This window comes from Serinus canaria, chromosome 2 (genome assembly GCF_022539315.1).
Source record: "Serinus canaria isolate serCan28SL12 chromosome 2, serCan2020, whole genome shotgun sequence".
NCBI classification, from domain to species: domain Eukaryota; kingdom Metazoa; phylum Chordata; class Aves; order Passeriformes; family Fringillidae; genus Serinus; species Serinus canaria.
Genome location: NC_066315.1, coordinates 118446289 through 118462798, shown reverse-complemented (window position 1 = coordinate 118462798; position 16510 = coordinate 118446289). Strand labels below are relative to the sequence as shown.

Below are 16510 nucleotides of genomic sequence, written 5' to 3'. Positions count from 1 at the left end.
AAACTCTCAGTCAGATATCTTGGGAAAGTATATGGGTAAAGGCTGAAATTCTGTGAGAAGGGAAACCAAGGAAAAAGGAGAAGGGGAAGAGAAGTCAGAGGGAGACAACGGTGAAGTAAATATGGGAGAGTGATGTAACTGAGTGAGAGGAAGCATTGTTGAGCCAAGCAAAACCAAGGGCAGTCGGTGGTTACAGGGGAAATCTGAGGTCAGTCCTTCTGAGTGACATCCCAGGTCTACCAGCAGCTGCTGTATGATTTTAGGGAACCTCTATGTGCTGTGCTCACCAGTAAAGGGCTCTACTGCCAACCTGTCTCTCACAAATATCAGAGGCTTTCAAATTGTGCAATGGAAGCTATGACAATTTATCATATAGGATGGTTTGACTGCCCCATGTATTATAAGATTGACTCACTTGGAGACCTGGGCTCTGCTATTTACAGTTTTGCCAAACTTTAAATCATTAGTGGTGATAGTTTCCATGCTGACTCAGGCTATATTCTGCTCTATGGAACCTTTTAGCCAAACAGTTCAGTAATTTCCAAGAAAAAGACTGGGGAAAAAGAAATGGGTTCACCCATTTAAAAAAAAATTGTTAAACTTTTCTGTAAGAAGTTCTAGTGTCTGTAGGTTTTGTTACAGGGCCTTTATAAACAAGAGATGTGACTATGAAGATCTGTCTCAAAATGACCAAGCTCAGAAAAACTGTAGCACACAGATGATTACTCCATCTTCTCCCTTTAGTGTCACAATGGACGTTCTTTTTGAGGATGTTCCAGAATTTAATTTGTGGCATTAAAAAAAGCCAACAGCTTCCCTCACTCTGATTCTCTCTTTTGGTATTCATTACCTGAGAGAAAGCCACCAGCATAAAATGAAGAGATGAAATGACCTGGGGCATAAGGATGAAAATAGATAAACTGAATTTGGAAAATAAGGATAGCTTGGCACTGGGGAGGGCCAATTCATAGTGGAGTTTCCTTGCTTTGGATTACTTAATTTTCTAACTTTAATAATGTTTTGTTAGAAACCTTTTGGCCCGCTGAACCCCATATTTCAGTTCATGTTATGAGACCTCGGATTGACAGCCTGAACCATTCACCTTTGTGTTGGCAATGATTTAGTATTTTATCATAAAAATAATCTCAGTGCTGTCAAATTTTAAGCAGCTCCCTGAGTGACAGTTTGCAGAAATAGATGTTTCCCCCTCTTGCTGTGTAAAGCAATTCCCATGTCAAATGTGTAGCAAAGACCTGAATACTAGAAGAAACAGTGGCTGTGACAATGGATCATATTTGCCAAAATGCTTCAACCAAAAATGGTTTATTGGTCATAAACTCAAGAGGACATGTGTAATTAGACAGATGAAGGGAAAAGCCAGGCTTTTACTGAAATACAAATGTTCAGTCCTTGCACTGTGTGGTCTTTTGAGTACTACTGAGAATAGGACAGGGCAAGTGAGTCAGAACTGGGGCCCAGCACCAGCAGTTAGTGTCTGGCCCTTCAGGCTCTGAATGAAGACAAGTGCCAGAGTAAAAGGAAAGCACAGGGGTGTCCATGGGACCAAATAACAATCAGCAAGTAATCACCATGGGTGTCACAGTTGTTTTTTTCGTCTGACCAGAGGATTGTTAACAAGTAAAGCACTATGGAATATGTCAAAGAAGTGCCCAGGAACTGACACTGTGATGTGCAGATGTCTTTGCTGGGTCTTCACATGCTTGGCTTGTAGAGTCACCCCCCATCTTTAACTTAGCTGTAGCCCAACATTTGCTGAATTGCCCAAGTCTGAGAACCGACTGGGAAGCCTCAGCTTCAGAAGCTGCTTGGACTCAGCAGTTTGGGTTTAGGAAGCCATCTCTGCTTGTAATTAGTAAAATGGAGATTATGACTCAGTGGTTAAAAGCCTCATTAAAAAGTAATGCCATTTCAAGGGACATCTTTTCATTATTATGTGTAACAGCCCCCATAGGGATAGCAGCAAAGATAAATGCTTACTTTTGCATTTTAATAAGACAATTTTTATCTGCATTCTGGCAGTTTTGCTAACTGTTCCCAGGACACATTGTTATTTTCTAATCACATGTAGTGTAGTTTTGTATATCAGAATAATTGTATTCTGTATTAGTATGTTCAATTATGTTTATGCAAACAACAACACATGGCACAGTGAACAATTTTACAGACATCTCTGTGTCTCTGGAGGGACTGCAGAATATACATGTCTGGTACCTGACATGAACAGATGCCTTAAGACACAGACAAAGTTTTGTTTTCCCTTTTTCAATTAGCTAATGATTTCTGTACTAGACTGAGAGATCCAGAGGGTTGCAAAGGGTGCAAGACAAATATAATTTGATCCAGGGGATCTCTAATACTTACAGCTGAGTGTGACTCAAATTCTTGTAATTCCCAGGACTTCTCTTCCCAGCACTTTTTACAAGTAATTATGATTACTGTTTACAGTATTACACAATAGAGTTAGTCCTCTAACTCCTGTCAGTGTTAGTGGATTAGTGCACAGGTGAACTGGGCTACATCTATTAGTGAGACACCTCTGCACTTCCATGGATCAAAGGACATATGTTATGCTCTTGTTATCTGTTGGGGCTTATGGGAATGTTTCTGAGTTAAAACAAATGCAAACCTTTAAAAAGCCACACTACAGAAAGGTTTAGTCACCGTGACCCAGACAAGAGCTTTAAGTAGACAGCCCACTTCCTTTAACAAAGTCAGGAAACCATTCACAGGAGTTGCAAGGAACTGTTTATACGACATTTCAGGACTCAAACACAGTGATTCTATGGTTCTGTGGACAGAACCCAACATAACTTCAGCTTCTGAATCATTCCAGTAAATTCCTCCTTGCTTTCTTCCCATTATGCCATAGATTCAAAACCTAGAATTTTTCCCTTCTGTTGAAAAATTGCAGAGGATTAGCGTATCACATCACTGGAGCCAGCTCAGTATGCCAGCACTGCCTAGGAAATGAAATAAGCATTGTCCCAAAAAATGTGGTGAGGAAACTGAGGCACCAAAAGGTTAACCTTCATCTAGACCCAAGTCACACAGGAAGCCTGTGGCATTGCTAAGAATATAATTCAGATTTCACGGTTCCCAGTCTTGTAACTTAAACGCGGTAGAAAACCTCAGGTTTTCTACTTTTTCTCCAGTTTTGTGGGCCTTTCCCAGTTGCTGCCAGGTTTACCATTGCAACCAAAAAGATCATTAAGGATTTTATAACTCAGCAGTTGCAAAAGGCATTAGCCTATAACTTGATATGGCAATTGTTACCCTGGGTGATGTCTTTAACAAAGCCTGTATTATGGGCCAAGCTGGTAGCACTTTCCAATATTGATGTTGTCTGACACTTCTCATTATAAAACCCTGTTTTCAGTTGCTTATAACTCTCTTATACTTGGACTTAAATTTTCCACACTGGATGTCTGCCTCAGGCTGAATTTTTTGAAACTTTTTAGCCCAAACAGTAGCCATCTTTGAGAACCGCAGTAATGGAAAAGGAATTAGGCTTAACATCTGAAAAAAATTACGTGAGATTCCATTTGATAGCACTTACATGCTCTGCACTGAGAGCAGGAACTCTGTGAAAGGCATGATGGTCTCTATGTCAAGGAGGCATCTATTAGAATTCTTTGAATAAAAGCCTGCAGTTTTCATGTGCTGGACACCTCAGGATATTTATTCCCTGTCCACCTGTGAGTGGTGTCAGTAAGAGGGAGAAAGTTGATTGAAGTGCAGAGGGCAGGAGGTGACCCGATAAGGACAAGCAGTCTGGGGAATGGCAGGAAATCCAGCAAAGGAGCTGAGGGGGAAGAAGCAGTGTGGGCTTGGGGCCCCAGGACTGGCAATGTCAAGAAATGGGACAATGAGTGCAGAAGGGAGAAAGAAGCTGATTGACAAGGCGGGTGGGAGAAGCAGATTTGCTGATCAGGGTGGAAAAGGAGATCGTTAATGGTAAGCAGTGGGAACAGGACATGTCTGTCAAGAACTGACTGGACCTGAGAGAGGAGGGAGGGAGAGAGGGAGAGAGGGAGGGAGGGAATAACTTGAGGACAGACAAGCATAGGGACAAGGCTCAGAGGAGAGGCCAAGGTGATGACTTGCAGGGCCAGAAAACTGAGGAGTAGACACTGCACTGCCTTAATGAGGTAGGATGGAGGGAGTCAGAAGTGCTTTTGGTCAGAGTGGAGGACCCTGCAATGTTTGAAAGGACTCCTGAGTCTCACTGGTTCCTGCCTTTCATAAGACATCTGGAAATCTACAGCAGTGTGCCCAGCCTTATGTATGTGATAAAATCCACTTTGCTTAATTTCTCGGCAAGTGAGCAGTGGAATGGGGCAGATGGGATATGGAACCCCTGATCCTTGCTCATTTGATAGAACTAGTCTATCTTTTCAAATGGAGGAAATGTCACCCTTCATAAAGTGGTATGTTGTTATGTAGTCAGGGACTATAATTTAGCCATGTGAACAAGAGATGAAATGGTTGCATAGAAAATGTTCTACCCAGATTTTCCCAAATTAAGCACTTGAATACATAAACTTGTTAAAAGTCTTTTAGTGTATGGTTTTCTGTGTGATATTTAATAGCATAGAATTCTGCTTTAAGCATAAGTAGGCAGATATACTGTGGTTTTTGATGAGGTCCTGGACAGAAACCAAAAAAATTTCACTTCACATGATACCATAGAACTAGAAAATCCTGCATATTATTCTTCTGGCCTTTTTCCTCTTCTACAATTCACTTTCTGTGGACTTGGTGCATACATTCAGCATATTTCACTTTCATTTATACATTTGTTCATAGACAGAAAGCGCAAATTATTCTGAAAATTTCGACATATTTTTAATAATTTAAAATATTTACAGATTAAATTATGTTTGATGTTTCCCAGAATATTTCATACCAATTAAGAAAGAACCTGAAAACTCAAAGTTCTCTCTCTCTCTCCTTATTTTCACTTTAGAAATAATCTGAAAACCAAGACTTATTCTCTGCTCACTCATTCGCACCCCTGTATCATATTGTGCCACCCTCTCTGCTATTAAAAGGGTGCATGAGGCAGGATACAAATTAGGTCACTGAAATGATGCAGATTAAAAATAGCAAGTGCTGGCAGTGATTTGTACTGCAAGGCTGTGAACAGGAAACACACTGGCTTTGCCTCCAGAGGAAACTTATTGTCTGCCCACACCTTCAGGAGTCATAGCTTTTGCTCTCTTTATGAAAGATTAACATGTCCCTGTGTGTCAGAAGGGAATGGTGCACAGTTTAAATGCTCCTTAGCTTTCAACTTCCTGTCATCTCAGTGCTTTATTAGTTCTTTGTTCATTACACTAAGAAATGTACCCATGAGTGACAGATGTCAATGGGCACACTGACATGTGCTGTCGAACACATTAGCCAGTTGTCAACCAAGTGACCATTTCTGTTCATCACTGCACAGAAGTCTGTGACTAATGTCAAAACATGCCAGATAGGGGCATTTTGGTGTCACTTCTTGAGTCTTACAAATGAAGCCGTTTAGGAATTAGAAGCTGCTTAACTTTGCATGTTACTGTTTTTGTCCCACAAATGACATCAGAGCACTCCCATCCATGAATCTTGAATGTTATTCTAATCAGTTGATACATCTGAGCAAGAAATAAAATCCTGGGAAATACATCTTCCCAAAGACAATAAAGCAAATAATTGCCTAATTTGGTGGTCCCTGTTCTTTCAGGTGGGATTCCATGAAGGGAGAGCCTGGGCCTGTGTTTGACATGGTGCTGTGAGACTGTCAGCAGCTGCTGAGCCAAGGCAGAGAGAGTCCTGCTCCCTCCTGCACAGTTACACTGGCTGTGAAGGGCTATGAAGAGAGGGGATTAGAGAGTAGTAATTCTACAAAGTAACATTAAGCAGAGAGGGTTTAGAGTGTGTAGGTGTTTTAAGACAGGGTAAGAATTTTAAACTTATACTTCTTTTCATGTTTGCAAAGGGATGAAACTTCAGCTGGTAAAAATGTAAAATCCTGCAGTATGCAAAGTATGACCCACTACTTAAAAAGAAAATGTTCATTTTATTTATATCTTCTGAATGCTGGCTGTTCTCATGTGATGGTTTGTCTTCTAAAATACCAAGACTATACTTGGCTGCTGCTCAGTTATTAAGATGTAGCACAATCCCCCTTTCCTACTAATGAAGCCAAGGTTGCACTTCTAGGGTTTTCCTTTGTGTTTGTGTAGGTGAATATCAAAGGGAACCAGCAACAGCAAAGGGCATATCTGAGAGGCAAGACTATGTGCTGTAGGACTGGGACAGAGCAGTAGAAGATAAAGAAATTATGAGACTGAAGGAACAGCAAATGACCAGCCAATACCTTGGAAAATACAAAGCAAAATCTCTAACTCCTGCAGTTAATAAATTTATATATCTATTGGTGTTAAAAACTATGAGATGAAAGAAAATTTCTCAAACATTTATTACAATTTCCAAAAAATTTGAAAGTGAGGGACACTTTCTCCTCTCTAGTGTGACTGCCTGGATCCTATGTAATTAAAACAAATGTCATCACTGAAACTCTCCAGAGCTGCTTTGTTTTCTCTTTCCACCTCTTTACTGTGTGCCTTCCCTGTTATGTCCTAGAAATTCAAATTTAATAGTACCAGATTTGTGGACAATCAAGAAGCTGTGCAGTTTGTTCATTGCTGCATTAACATACAGCTTGTGAATAAGGGAAACTGTAAACTTTGAAACATCCTTAATAGATTTGGAAAATTATAATTAGAAGCAAAAGTGGTTTTGGTTTGGCAGTGTTATTTCTGAATATTGCCTGCCCTGCTACTGCCCAGTATTGTTTCTGAATGCTGCCTGCCTTGCTAGTGTCCAGCACAGTGTCTGCCTATGATTTAGTACTGACATACAATCTTCAAAAAGGGATGTTTCCATGAAATGCAACATTGCCCTTAGGTCACATCAGAGTAGAAGAATAAAAGAGAAAAAGGAAAGAAAAAACCATTCTGTCCTTTGCCAGGTTTCCCCAGTAGGCTCTAATTATAACCGCAGTTTATTAGAGCACGTTTCAGACCTCGCTTTAAAGGGCCTGCTGTGCTTGTGTGGAGTCCTCGTGGCTTCAGCAGAACTCCCCTCATAGCAGCCTGCCCACATGTGATCAATTGCAATACAGGGGGCTTAGTAAGGGCTGCTGCAGGTTTAGACAATGGATGCTTTATAGATATAGAAAACTGTTTGGAGCAAACAGAAGGGAGTACGTTAGAGAAATGCTCTCCCACCCCTATATTGCCATTGCCATGTATTAATTTGATCCTATGCAAAAAAATGCATAAATTCTCATTATTACAGAGTACCAGGTTGGAGGTATTGTACATTGTCTCATCCAGACTGGAGCTTTCTGGTCAGGTGCCTTATCAGGACTGTCACCTAACTATGACTGGCCTGAATCATTCACTTCTCTTTGTGTGTCTCAGTTTCCCACTGAAGAGGTTATTGATTTACTGTCAAAACATGTAGAAATGCACAGGGTAAGTATCTATAACATCTGCAACCTCTCTCCACAGTTTCTTCATTTTCACTCCCAATTATTCTTGACTCCCAGGTATTTTTGAGTAATTATAATTTTACTGAACTTTCTAGCTATGAAGTGTAGATTATTACTCAGCTGGCAGATTTTGGTGACTTTTTAATAAGGCAACACTATCCTTGAGAAATATAAGATCTGCTGCTAATTAAGCTACCACCTCAAAAAATAATTGTGGCTTAATTAGAAGGTAGGCTCATCTTACAAGGAGTAAAAAGATAAATCTTTGCAGCAATAGTATTGTAGGATTGAACAATGTAGCTCTGTCAGAATTGAAGATTCATGCAGATACTTCTATTTGTTTCCCTTTTCTACTCTTTTCTGCCCTTTGTTAAAACTCACCTATCCTGACAGTTTTAGGACTGATGTTCTGTTTGCCTGCCTTTGAAAAAGTACTTTTTTCCTGTTCCTCTCCTTTTGACCCCTTTTCCCTTTCTATGTAATAGGGTCAAGTCTGCATTTAGTAAGCATCTCCACATGTCTTCCTAACACAAGGCAGTGCAGGAGATATGCTCAAAGCTGTGTTTACCCTCAGAGGGGCAGAAAGGGCTAGTGACAGAGCTGTCCTGTTTATGTGTGAGGTATTTAGTTGTGCAAAACGTTGATGACAAACCAATAGGATACTGATTTTTAAGAATGCTAAAGCCAGGTCCCACACGAAGCAGCCATACATCAAGCAGAAAGGATTTCTGAGATGTAAGTAATGAGATAAAGCTTATCTTTTAGGTCAAATTCAGCACCTTTTCTAACAGTGATGGTCAATTTGCTCTTCCTTCCTTTTCTCCTCCAAAGCCTTGATGCTGTCCCCCACCCAGGCTTAGAAGTGCTGTACTCAGATGGCAACTTCATTGAGACCACCTTAATAGAGACTGAAGTACTATTACCTCATATGTCAGAGCCAACACCAAGCCCAAAACAGTTAAAGATATGTCTGGTTTTGTTTTTAATACAGGAAGCAGAAGTTCTCCAGATCTAGAGATGCAGAGAGACAGAAGAAATAAGAGTGAACTGTCCTAGTGGTGAACAAAAGATAGCACAGAGGCAGATAAACTTGAGGCATTGGATGCAGCAGCTTTAAGAGATTTAGGACTAGCAGACAGCATGGAGACATTTACCAGCTCTATGTTTTGAAAGCAATCCCTTCTTGTGCCTAAGCTGCCGACAGAAACAAGTTTCTTTGCTGCCAGTTACATTGTAAGGAAGGCAGTTGGCAGGAGATCTGTGCCTCCTTGCTCTCTAAAGAGGAGTCTTTGTAGCTGAATGACACTTCTGGACAAATTGCACTCTGACCACCTCGCACAACTCCAGTACCTTGAGGAGGGGAAGTGAGGCTGGAGCCTAATGTGTCTACAACTTCAATCTTTGGGGATAGGTGATGCAGAAATGAATTAAGTTTTACATCAAGCTGAAGCACAGGCGAGAGGAATAAGAAGAGCTCTTTGTAGACAGAAAAGGGATCTCCTGACTACGGAAAACCACCAGGAATTTACAAGAAAACTATCAAATCTTATTGGTGCACAGTAGAACAATCCTTCTTAAAGGCATCTTTCTATTCCTTTTCAGAAAATGCAAAGAAAATATCGCCCCACAGCAAAGTTTAAATTATACTATTCACCTTGTTTTGCTCCCATGACAGTCCCTCCACTCCTGTGAGGTCTTTGGCACCAGTTCCCAGCCTGGCCCTGACATCTTCTTCCATAACTGCTAGCAGCTGTCCACAAGCAGAATGTAATACTGACCAAAATCACGCCTGGAACTGCCAGTTCAGACCCACAATGCCACTAAAATGCACCTCTTTCACTGTTGGTGTAACTGCCCAACAGCTTATTTACCACGTGGGACATCCAAAAGTGAAAATATGCTGCTTCACTACCAGTGGGTTTCTTTACCTGGCTGTTACTGCAGATGTGGACTAGCAGGCAGTACTACCCTCCCTCTCCATAATCTTCAAACTCTGCCCTGCACAGCCAGTTTGGGACAACAGTTGCTCCTGTTGTGGTTTAACTCCAGTCAGCAAATAAGTACCACTCAGTTGCTCTCTCACTCCCCACCCCCTGCCACAGTGGGATGAGGAGGAGAATAGCAAAGAAGGTAAAATCCATGGCTTGAGAAAAGAACAGTTTAATAATTTAAATTAAATGTAATAGTAATAGTAACAGTAATAATAATAAATAATTATGGGAAACAGCAAAAAGAGAGAGAGAAATAAACCCCACAAAAAACTCCCAAACCCCCAGGTAATACACAATTGAACTGTTCACCACTCATTTACCAATATCCAACCAGTTTCTAAGAAGCATCCTCTGGCCAGCTTTTCCCCAGTTTGTGTACTGAGCACGATGCCCTGTGGTATGGAATATCCCATTGGTAGATTTAGATCAGCTGTTCCAGCTGTGTACCTTCCCAAATTCTTGTGCCCTTCCAGCTTTCTTGCTGTCAGGGCATGAGACACTAAAAAGTTTTGACTTAGCATATGAGCTACTCAGCAACAATTAAAAAACTCTGTTGTGTTATCAAGATTATTCTCACACTAAATCCAAACCACAACACTACAGCATCTCCTGTAAGGAAATGAACTCCATCACAGCCAAGAACAGCCAATCATTTCAGGCAGTGACTTGAAAGTGCTGAATATGCCATCTTCACTTTAAAGGAAGAACTTTGCTTTGTCTCTTACCTGTTCTGTACCCAGTGTTATTGAGATACACAGCGAAGGTGCGAGGCTCGTGGGTAGCCTGCCATGAGGGAGAAGAGCAGTTTTCATTGTTGGTGTAGATGTTGTGGTTGTGCACATACTTCCCAGTCAGCATGGAGGAACGAGATGGACAGCACATGGGGGTAGTTACAAAGGCATTGATGAAAGAGGCCCCTCCATTCTCCATAATCCTCCTGGTTTTATTCATCACTTGCAAGGACCCTGCAATAAGAGGTACTGATCACCACTGTGCTGTAAAGATAGTTTGAATATATTGGCTGTTATTATGCTGTTAAAAGTAAAGTATCAGTGATTAGCTTGCCTCTGAACATCAGTGTGCTTCACTCTGCAGCTTTGGTAATTTTAGGAGAAAACACCACATTTTTACTATATCAACAAAAATACTTTTAAGGATTCCAGAAAGATGGAATTATTTTTTTTCCTAAGACTTCAAAACAAAGTGAAAATATGGACTAATCAAGAAATAGAGTCAAAGCTGTATCAAATTTATAGGTCAATACTTCTTCAAATGCAGCTGTAGAAAAGCAATATGCTATACAGACTGAATTATTAGTCAATATGCCAGTAAAATACATGAGATACTGAGATTACCAATGAAAATATTAATATTCTTTCCATTTTATCAGATGACAGAAGAAAGAGAGAAATAGAGAGAGGAAGGGAGTAAAGGAAGGAGTGAGAGACAGAAGAAGAAAGGAGAGAATTCAGTAGCAATTTTTCTAAAGGAAAGTTTCTGTGGATACAAGATCAGCATGTCTGATTCTGATACTAAAGCACTGTGCTCAACACTATGTATCATGTAAAAATGTAGGCAAAAATGCAGCCTCTTTCTCAAGAAATTGCATTGATACTCTTTAAAGAACAATTACATTTTTTTCATCCTTCAAAGCTTCTTCATGAACTGCAAGGTGAGACAGGCAGGGCTTACAGATTTCTGATTGCAGAAAGGCTGAGCAGCCCTGGATAGAGTCTGTCAGTGTTTGCTGACAACTTCCAAAGTTTGTTCTTTATGTTATCTAACAGAGAAGAGATTGAAGGTTGGGGGTGAACTGTGGATACGTCAGTATGTACCTAGGAAACAAGTCTGTGAATTGTAGTACTTGCACAATGTTGGTGGTAAAAAAAGGCTTCTGGAATTTTATTTTGTTTTTTTTTCCTTTGGTTTTTTGCACAGTTGACTGACCTTTACATTTAAATCTGTTGATTCCTCTGATACAACAAGAATTTTTCTTGATGGTTTTGTTTATGTTGCTTAAAAACCAAATTAAAAATGTTCTAAAGCAATTGCAAACCTGCCTGTAAAACCATAAAACTTCCAAGGAGACTCAACTTTAGATGTTAGCAGTAAAATCTTAAAAATTATCTTACTAGTTAAAGTTAAGCATGCTCTGCTTTGCTTTTAGGCTAATGAGTCAGCGCTGAATATGAAGACTTTTGTCTAAAAAAAAATTGTTAAAAAAAGGGAAGGGGCAGTAGAGTCATCAGCATTTCATTTAAAATGCCAGGGTCTCTATCCTTAAGGACATGGATACAACATTTTATACTGTGTAGGAAAGTCACCATCACTTTGGACTCTTCATTTTTCATAGCCCTTATTTTCTAAAGGCAGAGCATCTGCATATGTGCTTTCCTGAACACCATGTGCATATGGATATAGAAAAGAAGAAGAGTAACTGAGAGGTCTCTGAACACAAAAGGTCTCCACTTACATGAGTAGGAGCATTTCACTGAATTGTTAAGTAAAAGATAAATGAGAGATCATCCTCATTCTACATGCTTTTATCTTGGACCTCAGGCTGACTTTTTAGTTTTTGTTTTGTTTTGTTTTGTTCTGTTTTGTTTTCACCAGAGCTCTTCCATTTTTGAAAAGTCACAGTTTTTTCCAGAGAACTCAGCTGTAAAGTGCTTCGAGGTGCTCCGATAGAAAGTGGGCTATTTGGGTACCCTAATGCACAGTAACTGCAGCAGAGCTGATCTGCACTTTCCTGCCTCCATGTATTATAAATGAGTAGCTGTTAGAGTGCTTCCTCATTCCTCCAGCTGGTCAGCCCTCTGCTCTTGCTAACCTGCTTTTATGACTAAGTTTTCCCTCCAGGTATGCACTTACTGACACTGATAATAGATTAAGCCCCTCTGGAAATTCTGGAACAGGCACTTCAAAGCAGGTGAGACTTCCTCATTTGGAAAACAAAACACAAGCAGGAGATAAAACTTGCTGATATAAGTTATAATCCTTTGCTGTCTGTGGCTCTCCTCACAGCTAGTGTTTTTTACCATCTGGCCCACAGTCTTCAGGGCACACTGTCGGTCAGCAGGACACTCACGCTCTACATGACCGGTTGGGGAGCACCTGAGGGCAACCAGATAACTGGGAATGGCCACTTTGGACACAGATGTTAGTGACAGGAAGTTCAGTGTCACTTCTCAATCTATTCTCATACCTCAAGAAATATGTTTGGCAATAAAGGTATCAGGTGTTTAAAGTTGTTATGGATTTTCGTCGCGGGTGGGCATCTCTGCAAAGGGGCGTCTAGGAGCCACCCTGTCTTTATAGAGGTTGTATGCAAGGCCCCAGGAAGGTAATGGACTTTTTCAGATCTCAGCACACATCCCCATTTTTTCAGCTTGTTTTTTGGTGCTCTAGTTCTAGGGAAGATGGAAAGCACACCAGGCAAATTATGCCTGATATGATGTATTTAGATGATGCCATGATCTCTTTACCCAGTGGTCTATTGAGTAGCTGGTTTATATAGATTTCACTGGGTGGAAAAAAGGGTCAAAACATTTGGCTGTAAAAAAGGGTCAAAACCACTGTAATTGCCAACATACTCAGTTTTTACTCCTATCTGACATTATGCAATATATTTTTTACAGTGAGGATCATAAGAGTGATTGGGGTGTCATATTTGGAGGTACTGATGTGTGCAAATAACAGAGAATTGGGAGGACAGGGGAAGAGACCAAAAAGCAAGCAAAATGTTGGACTGAAGAGGATATGAGCCTGACCCCAGTGGGAACTGGGGCCACTGCCCTGAAGAGCTACAGCATGTTGTCTGCAGGAGGGAAGAAATTCTGGGTTCTGGGAGCTGATGCTTTGCCTTGAGCAAGATGCCCCTTCATTGGGCAGTGAGTCCTCTACCCTCAGGATCTTGGTAGGGTAAAGAAAGTGCACAGTAGCAAAATTCAAGTAAAATACCTTCTGAGCCCAAGTATTTGCTGAGTTTCTTCAAGAGCTGTGGGCCAGGCTGATTCATACAGCTAAAGGTGCAATCCACCAGCTGATCTAGAATATCCTTCCTCCTTGCATAGATAGGAAGTGGCTGGAGTTGTGGGGCAATTTGTTGGTTTTATCTAATAAAGTGAATGAGACAGCAACTCTGCTGAATTTCTTTGCTCTCAAAATGCAAAACTCAGGGGGATGGTGCAGATCAATAGGAAGATGTGCATACCCCTATAGCAAACTCCCTGCCTCTTGCAGATTTTATTTTGGATGACTCCTCTATATATCAGTTGTACTCAGTCAGATGAATATTTTGGTTCGATGAATACTTTGGTTCAATGACTATACAAGCTCTGGAGACAAATCCTTCCTTATTGAAGTCTGTAATGCACCTTATATGCTTTTATGTTAAAGCATTCATTTAGAATAGCTTTTAGAAATGTTCGTGCTGGGAATACAATAGCAAATAATCCATATTCAGCAACTTTCAGTCTTGTGATTTTTGGATACCAATGCCCAAGTTTTATTCTGTTTGTGGCAGAAAGTGTTACTTCCCACTGACCTTTGAGAAATTTAAGACTTTTCTCAGGAATCAATGAAGAGCAAGAGGAAAATTCACACATGGAAAACAGTTTGGCTTTATTTTTCAAATAAGCAGAATGATTTATTAGCAGAAGTGCGAATAATGCAGTACAGTAAATCTTGGAGCTGAATGCTGTTTCCTGTGAAATGATCTATGAAAAGGAGAAACCTGTGTGTTCATTCAAGGCAGTGGGAATGCACACACACCCAAGCTATTGCTCAGCTGCCTGCTAATAGGAGCCAGAGTGTCCTGTGAACATTCAGAGCAGCTTTCAAAGAGAAGAGCTCCACAGGATGAACAAAGTGACTTGCCACATCCTTCCTCCTTTTCACCACTCGCAAACCTTCTCGCAAGACTGAGGACAGCAAGTTGGTAACACAGTGTTCAGAGATCTGTGTCTGCTGACCTACCTTCCCCAGTGCCCTGAGTGCCCTGAAGAGAGTAGGATCTTTCAGACCACAAAAAGGAAGACTTGACTTGACCCTTTTAACAAAATTTTTCAGAATGAGTCTACCAAGATGAAATGCACTCCCATTGTAAGAGCTGTATTTTAGACCAAAAATAGAGCTGGGAGCAGCTATTCATTATGCAGCATGGCTAAACAGAGCAGAGGTTTGAAAGAGTGAAAAATAAAAAAAAATTAGAATCGCTCAGATATAAAAGCCTGTGTTTGGAGCTCTGTTGCATAAAAGCAGCAATCCTCAGTCATGAAATGTAGTTTATTAATTATCTCCTCAGAACCCTGAAGGACTATGAAATTATTATTGCATCATGGCAAATACAAAAATGCTAGCAATCAAAGAACTGCTTTTAGATACAGACCATGTTTTGTCTATAATCTTCTGTCTGAAAGTATGTGATTGTAGAACAAATGAAGTTTTCTGGCATGAAGCATTTTTTATTTTTCAATGTCCTATGGCATTTTGTCTAGAAATTCACTATACTTCTATTAAAAATATGTCTCTCATAAAAAAAAAAAAAAAAGCTAAGAATGCAAGATTTCATTTCAACTTAATTTGCCATTTTTTCACCTTTTTGATCTCACAACCCAAAATATTTGCTTGGGGGTAACCTAAAACGATCCTCTTTCTCTCCTTGATTTTTCATTTTGGGCAGTGAACCAAAAAATCAGTTATATGCATAACTACCATTAATATCTTTCTAACTTACTTAATGGAAAACATTCAAAGGCCTCCTGGAACATCATCTAAGTGTTTTAACTTTTTCCACCCTAAGAAAAATATGTGAAAATCACTGACTGGTATGTGCTCAGATATTTAGTATACTTGTGAAAGCAAAACTACCATGTTTTTAGACATGCAGCATAGTTCATAAAGCAGATGGATTTTAAACACTTCAGTAATTCACACAAATATTAAGATTACTAAATCCTGAAACTAGACCAGTTTGTCTTTGTGGATAAGTATGTCAGACGACATACATGCCTGTGACAAATATGTGGAGATACAGACACCTATGCAGTACTGAGGGAAATGCTGGCCTCATAAGGCTTCAATTTCTAAATGCTACAAAAAGTCATAGAGTGAAAAAAGGCATTTGATGCAAGTTTTTTACACATATGTCCTTGCATGCATTATTAAATAATTTTGTTGTGCTGATTAAAGCTTCCCATGGTGGATTTTGATAAGCATACATTTCCTAAAGTCTATAATTAAATGAGATGAATGCCATTAAATAATACTGCTATCTCATTTTCCAAACTTGTTCCACATACTGATACTATTCCAGGACCATCAACTTCCCTGAATTTAAATTTTTTTTTTCCTTGGCATGAACTACTGAAATACGCATGACAAAATGTAGTAGCAAACAGCAATTATTTCTCACCTAGCTCCACATCTTGATCATCTGTGAGTACAAGGATGATATTTGGTCTGATATTTTTTCGCTCCTGCTGCACACGTCCTCTGAACCTCGGGGACTTGATGGTGGAAGAGTGACTTGTTAGCATTTCAGTACTGAGCACTGCCAACATGAGTGCAAACCAAGAAGGCTTCATAGTAGTTCCAGTATTTCAATGAAAAGACTGATCCACAAGTTTCTGAACTCTAGTTTTCAAGACCTGTAGGGAGGAAGAGAGATTCTGCTCAAGCAATAAATAAACTTCCAGTCATACATTCAAAGGATGACACTTAGGGAAGTCAAGCCTGACACATACCATTTAACATGATTATAAGCCATATTGTTGAATGAGAGCTTTATTCTGTCATTTTCTAAGAATAAACTTGGTCATTCTGCAACTATGCTCTCTGAAATAATTTTTGCTTGAAGTCATGCCTGAATTTTGTATAGACATGACTTCTGGTAAATTCCTCACAGTGCTCCTTCTCCTACACCCCACGCTTCTTTTTATGCAGCTTGGTTCTTTACAAT

The 16510-nt window shown here is 40.0% G+C and overlaps 1 protein-coding gene across 4 annotated transcripts in view; it reads right to left on the bottom strand.

The window, feature by feature from the left end:
* Window positions 1–16510, bottom strand: part of SULF1 (sulfatase 1) — a 119763-nt gene that overhangs the window by 45610 nt on the left and 57643 nt on the right. For all 4 annotated transcript variants that reach the window (XM_030235402.2, XM_050970758.1, XM_018910954.3 and 1 more), the window contains 2 exons: window positions 15965–16199; window positions 10275–10514 (listed from right to left, as the gene is read on the bottom strand). In XM_030235402.2, the coding sequence (XP_030091262.1) occupies window positions 10275–10514; window positions 15965–16136 (412 nt within the window). In that variant the 5' untranslated portion in view covers window positions 16137–16199. The remainder of the gene's footprint in view (window positions 1–10274; window positions 10515–15964; window positions 16200–16510) is intronic.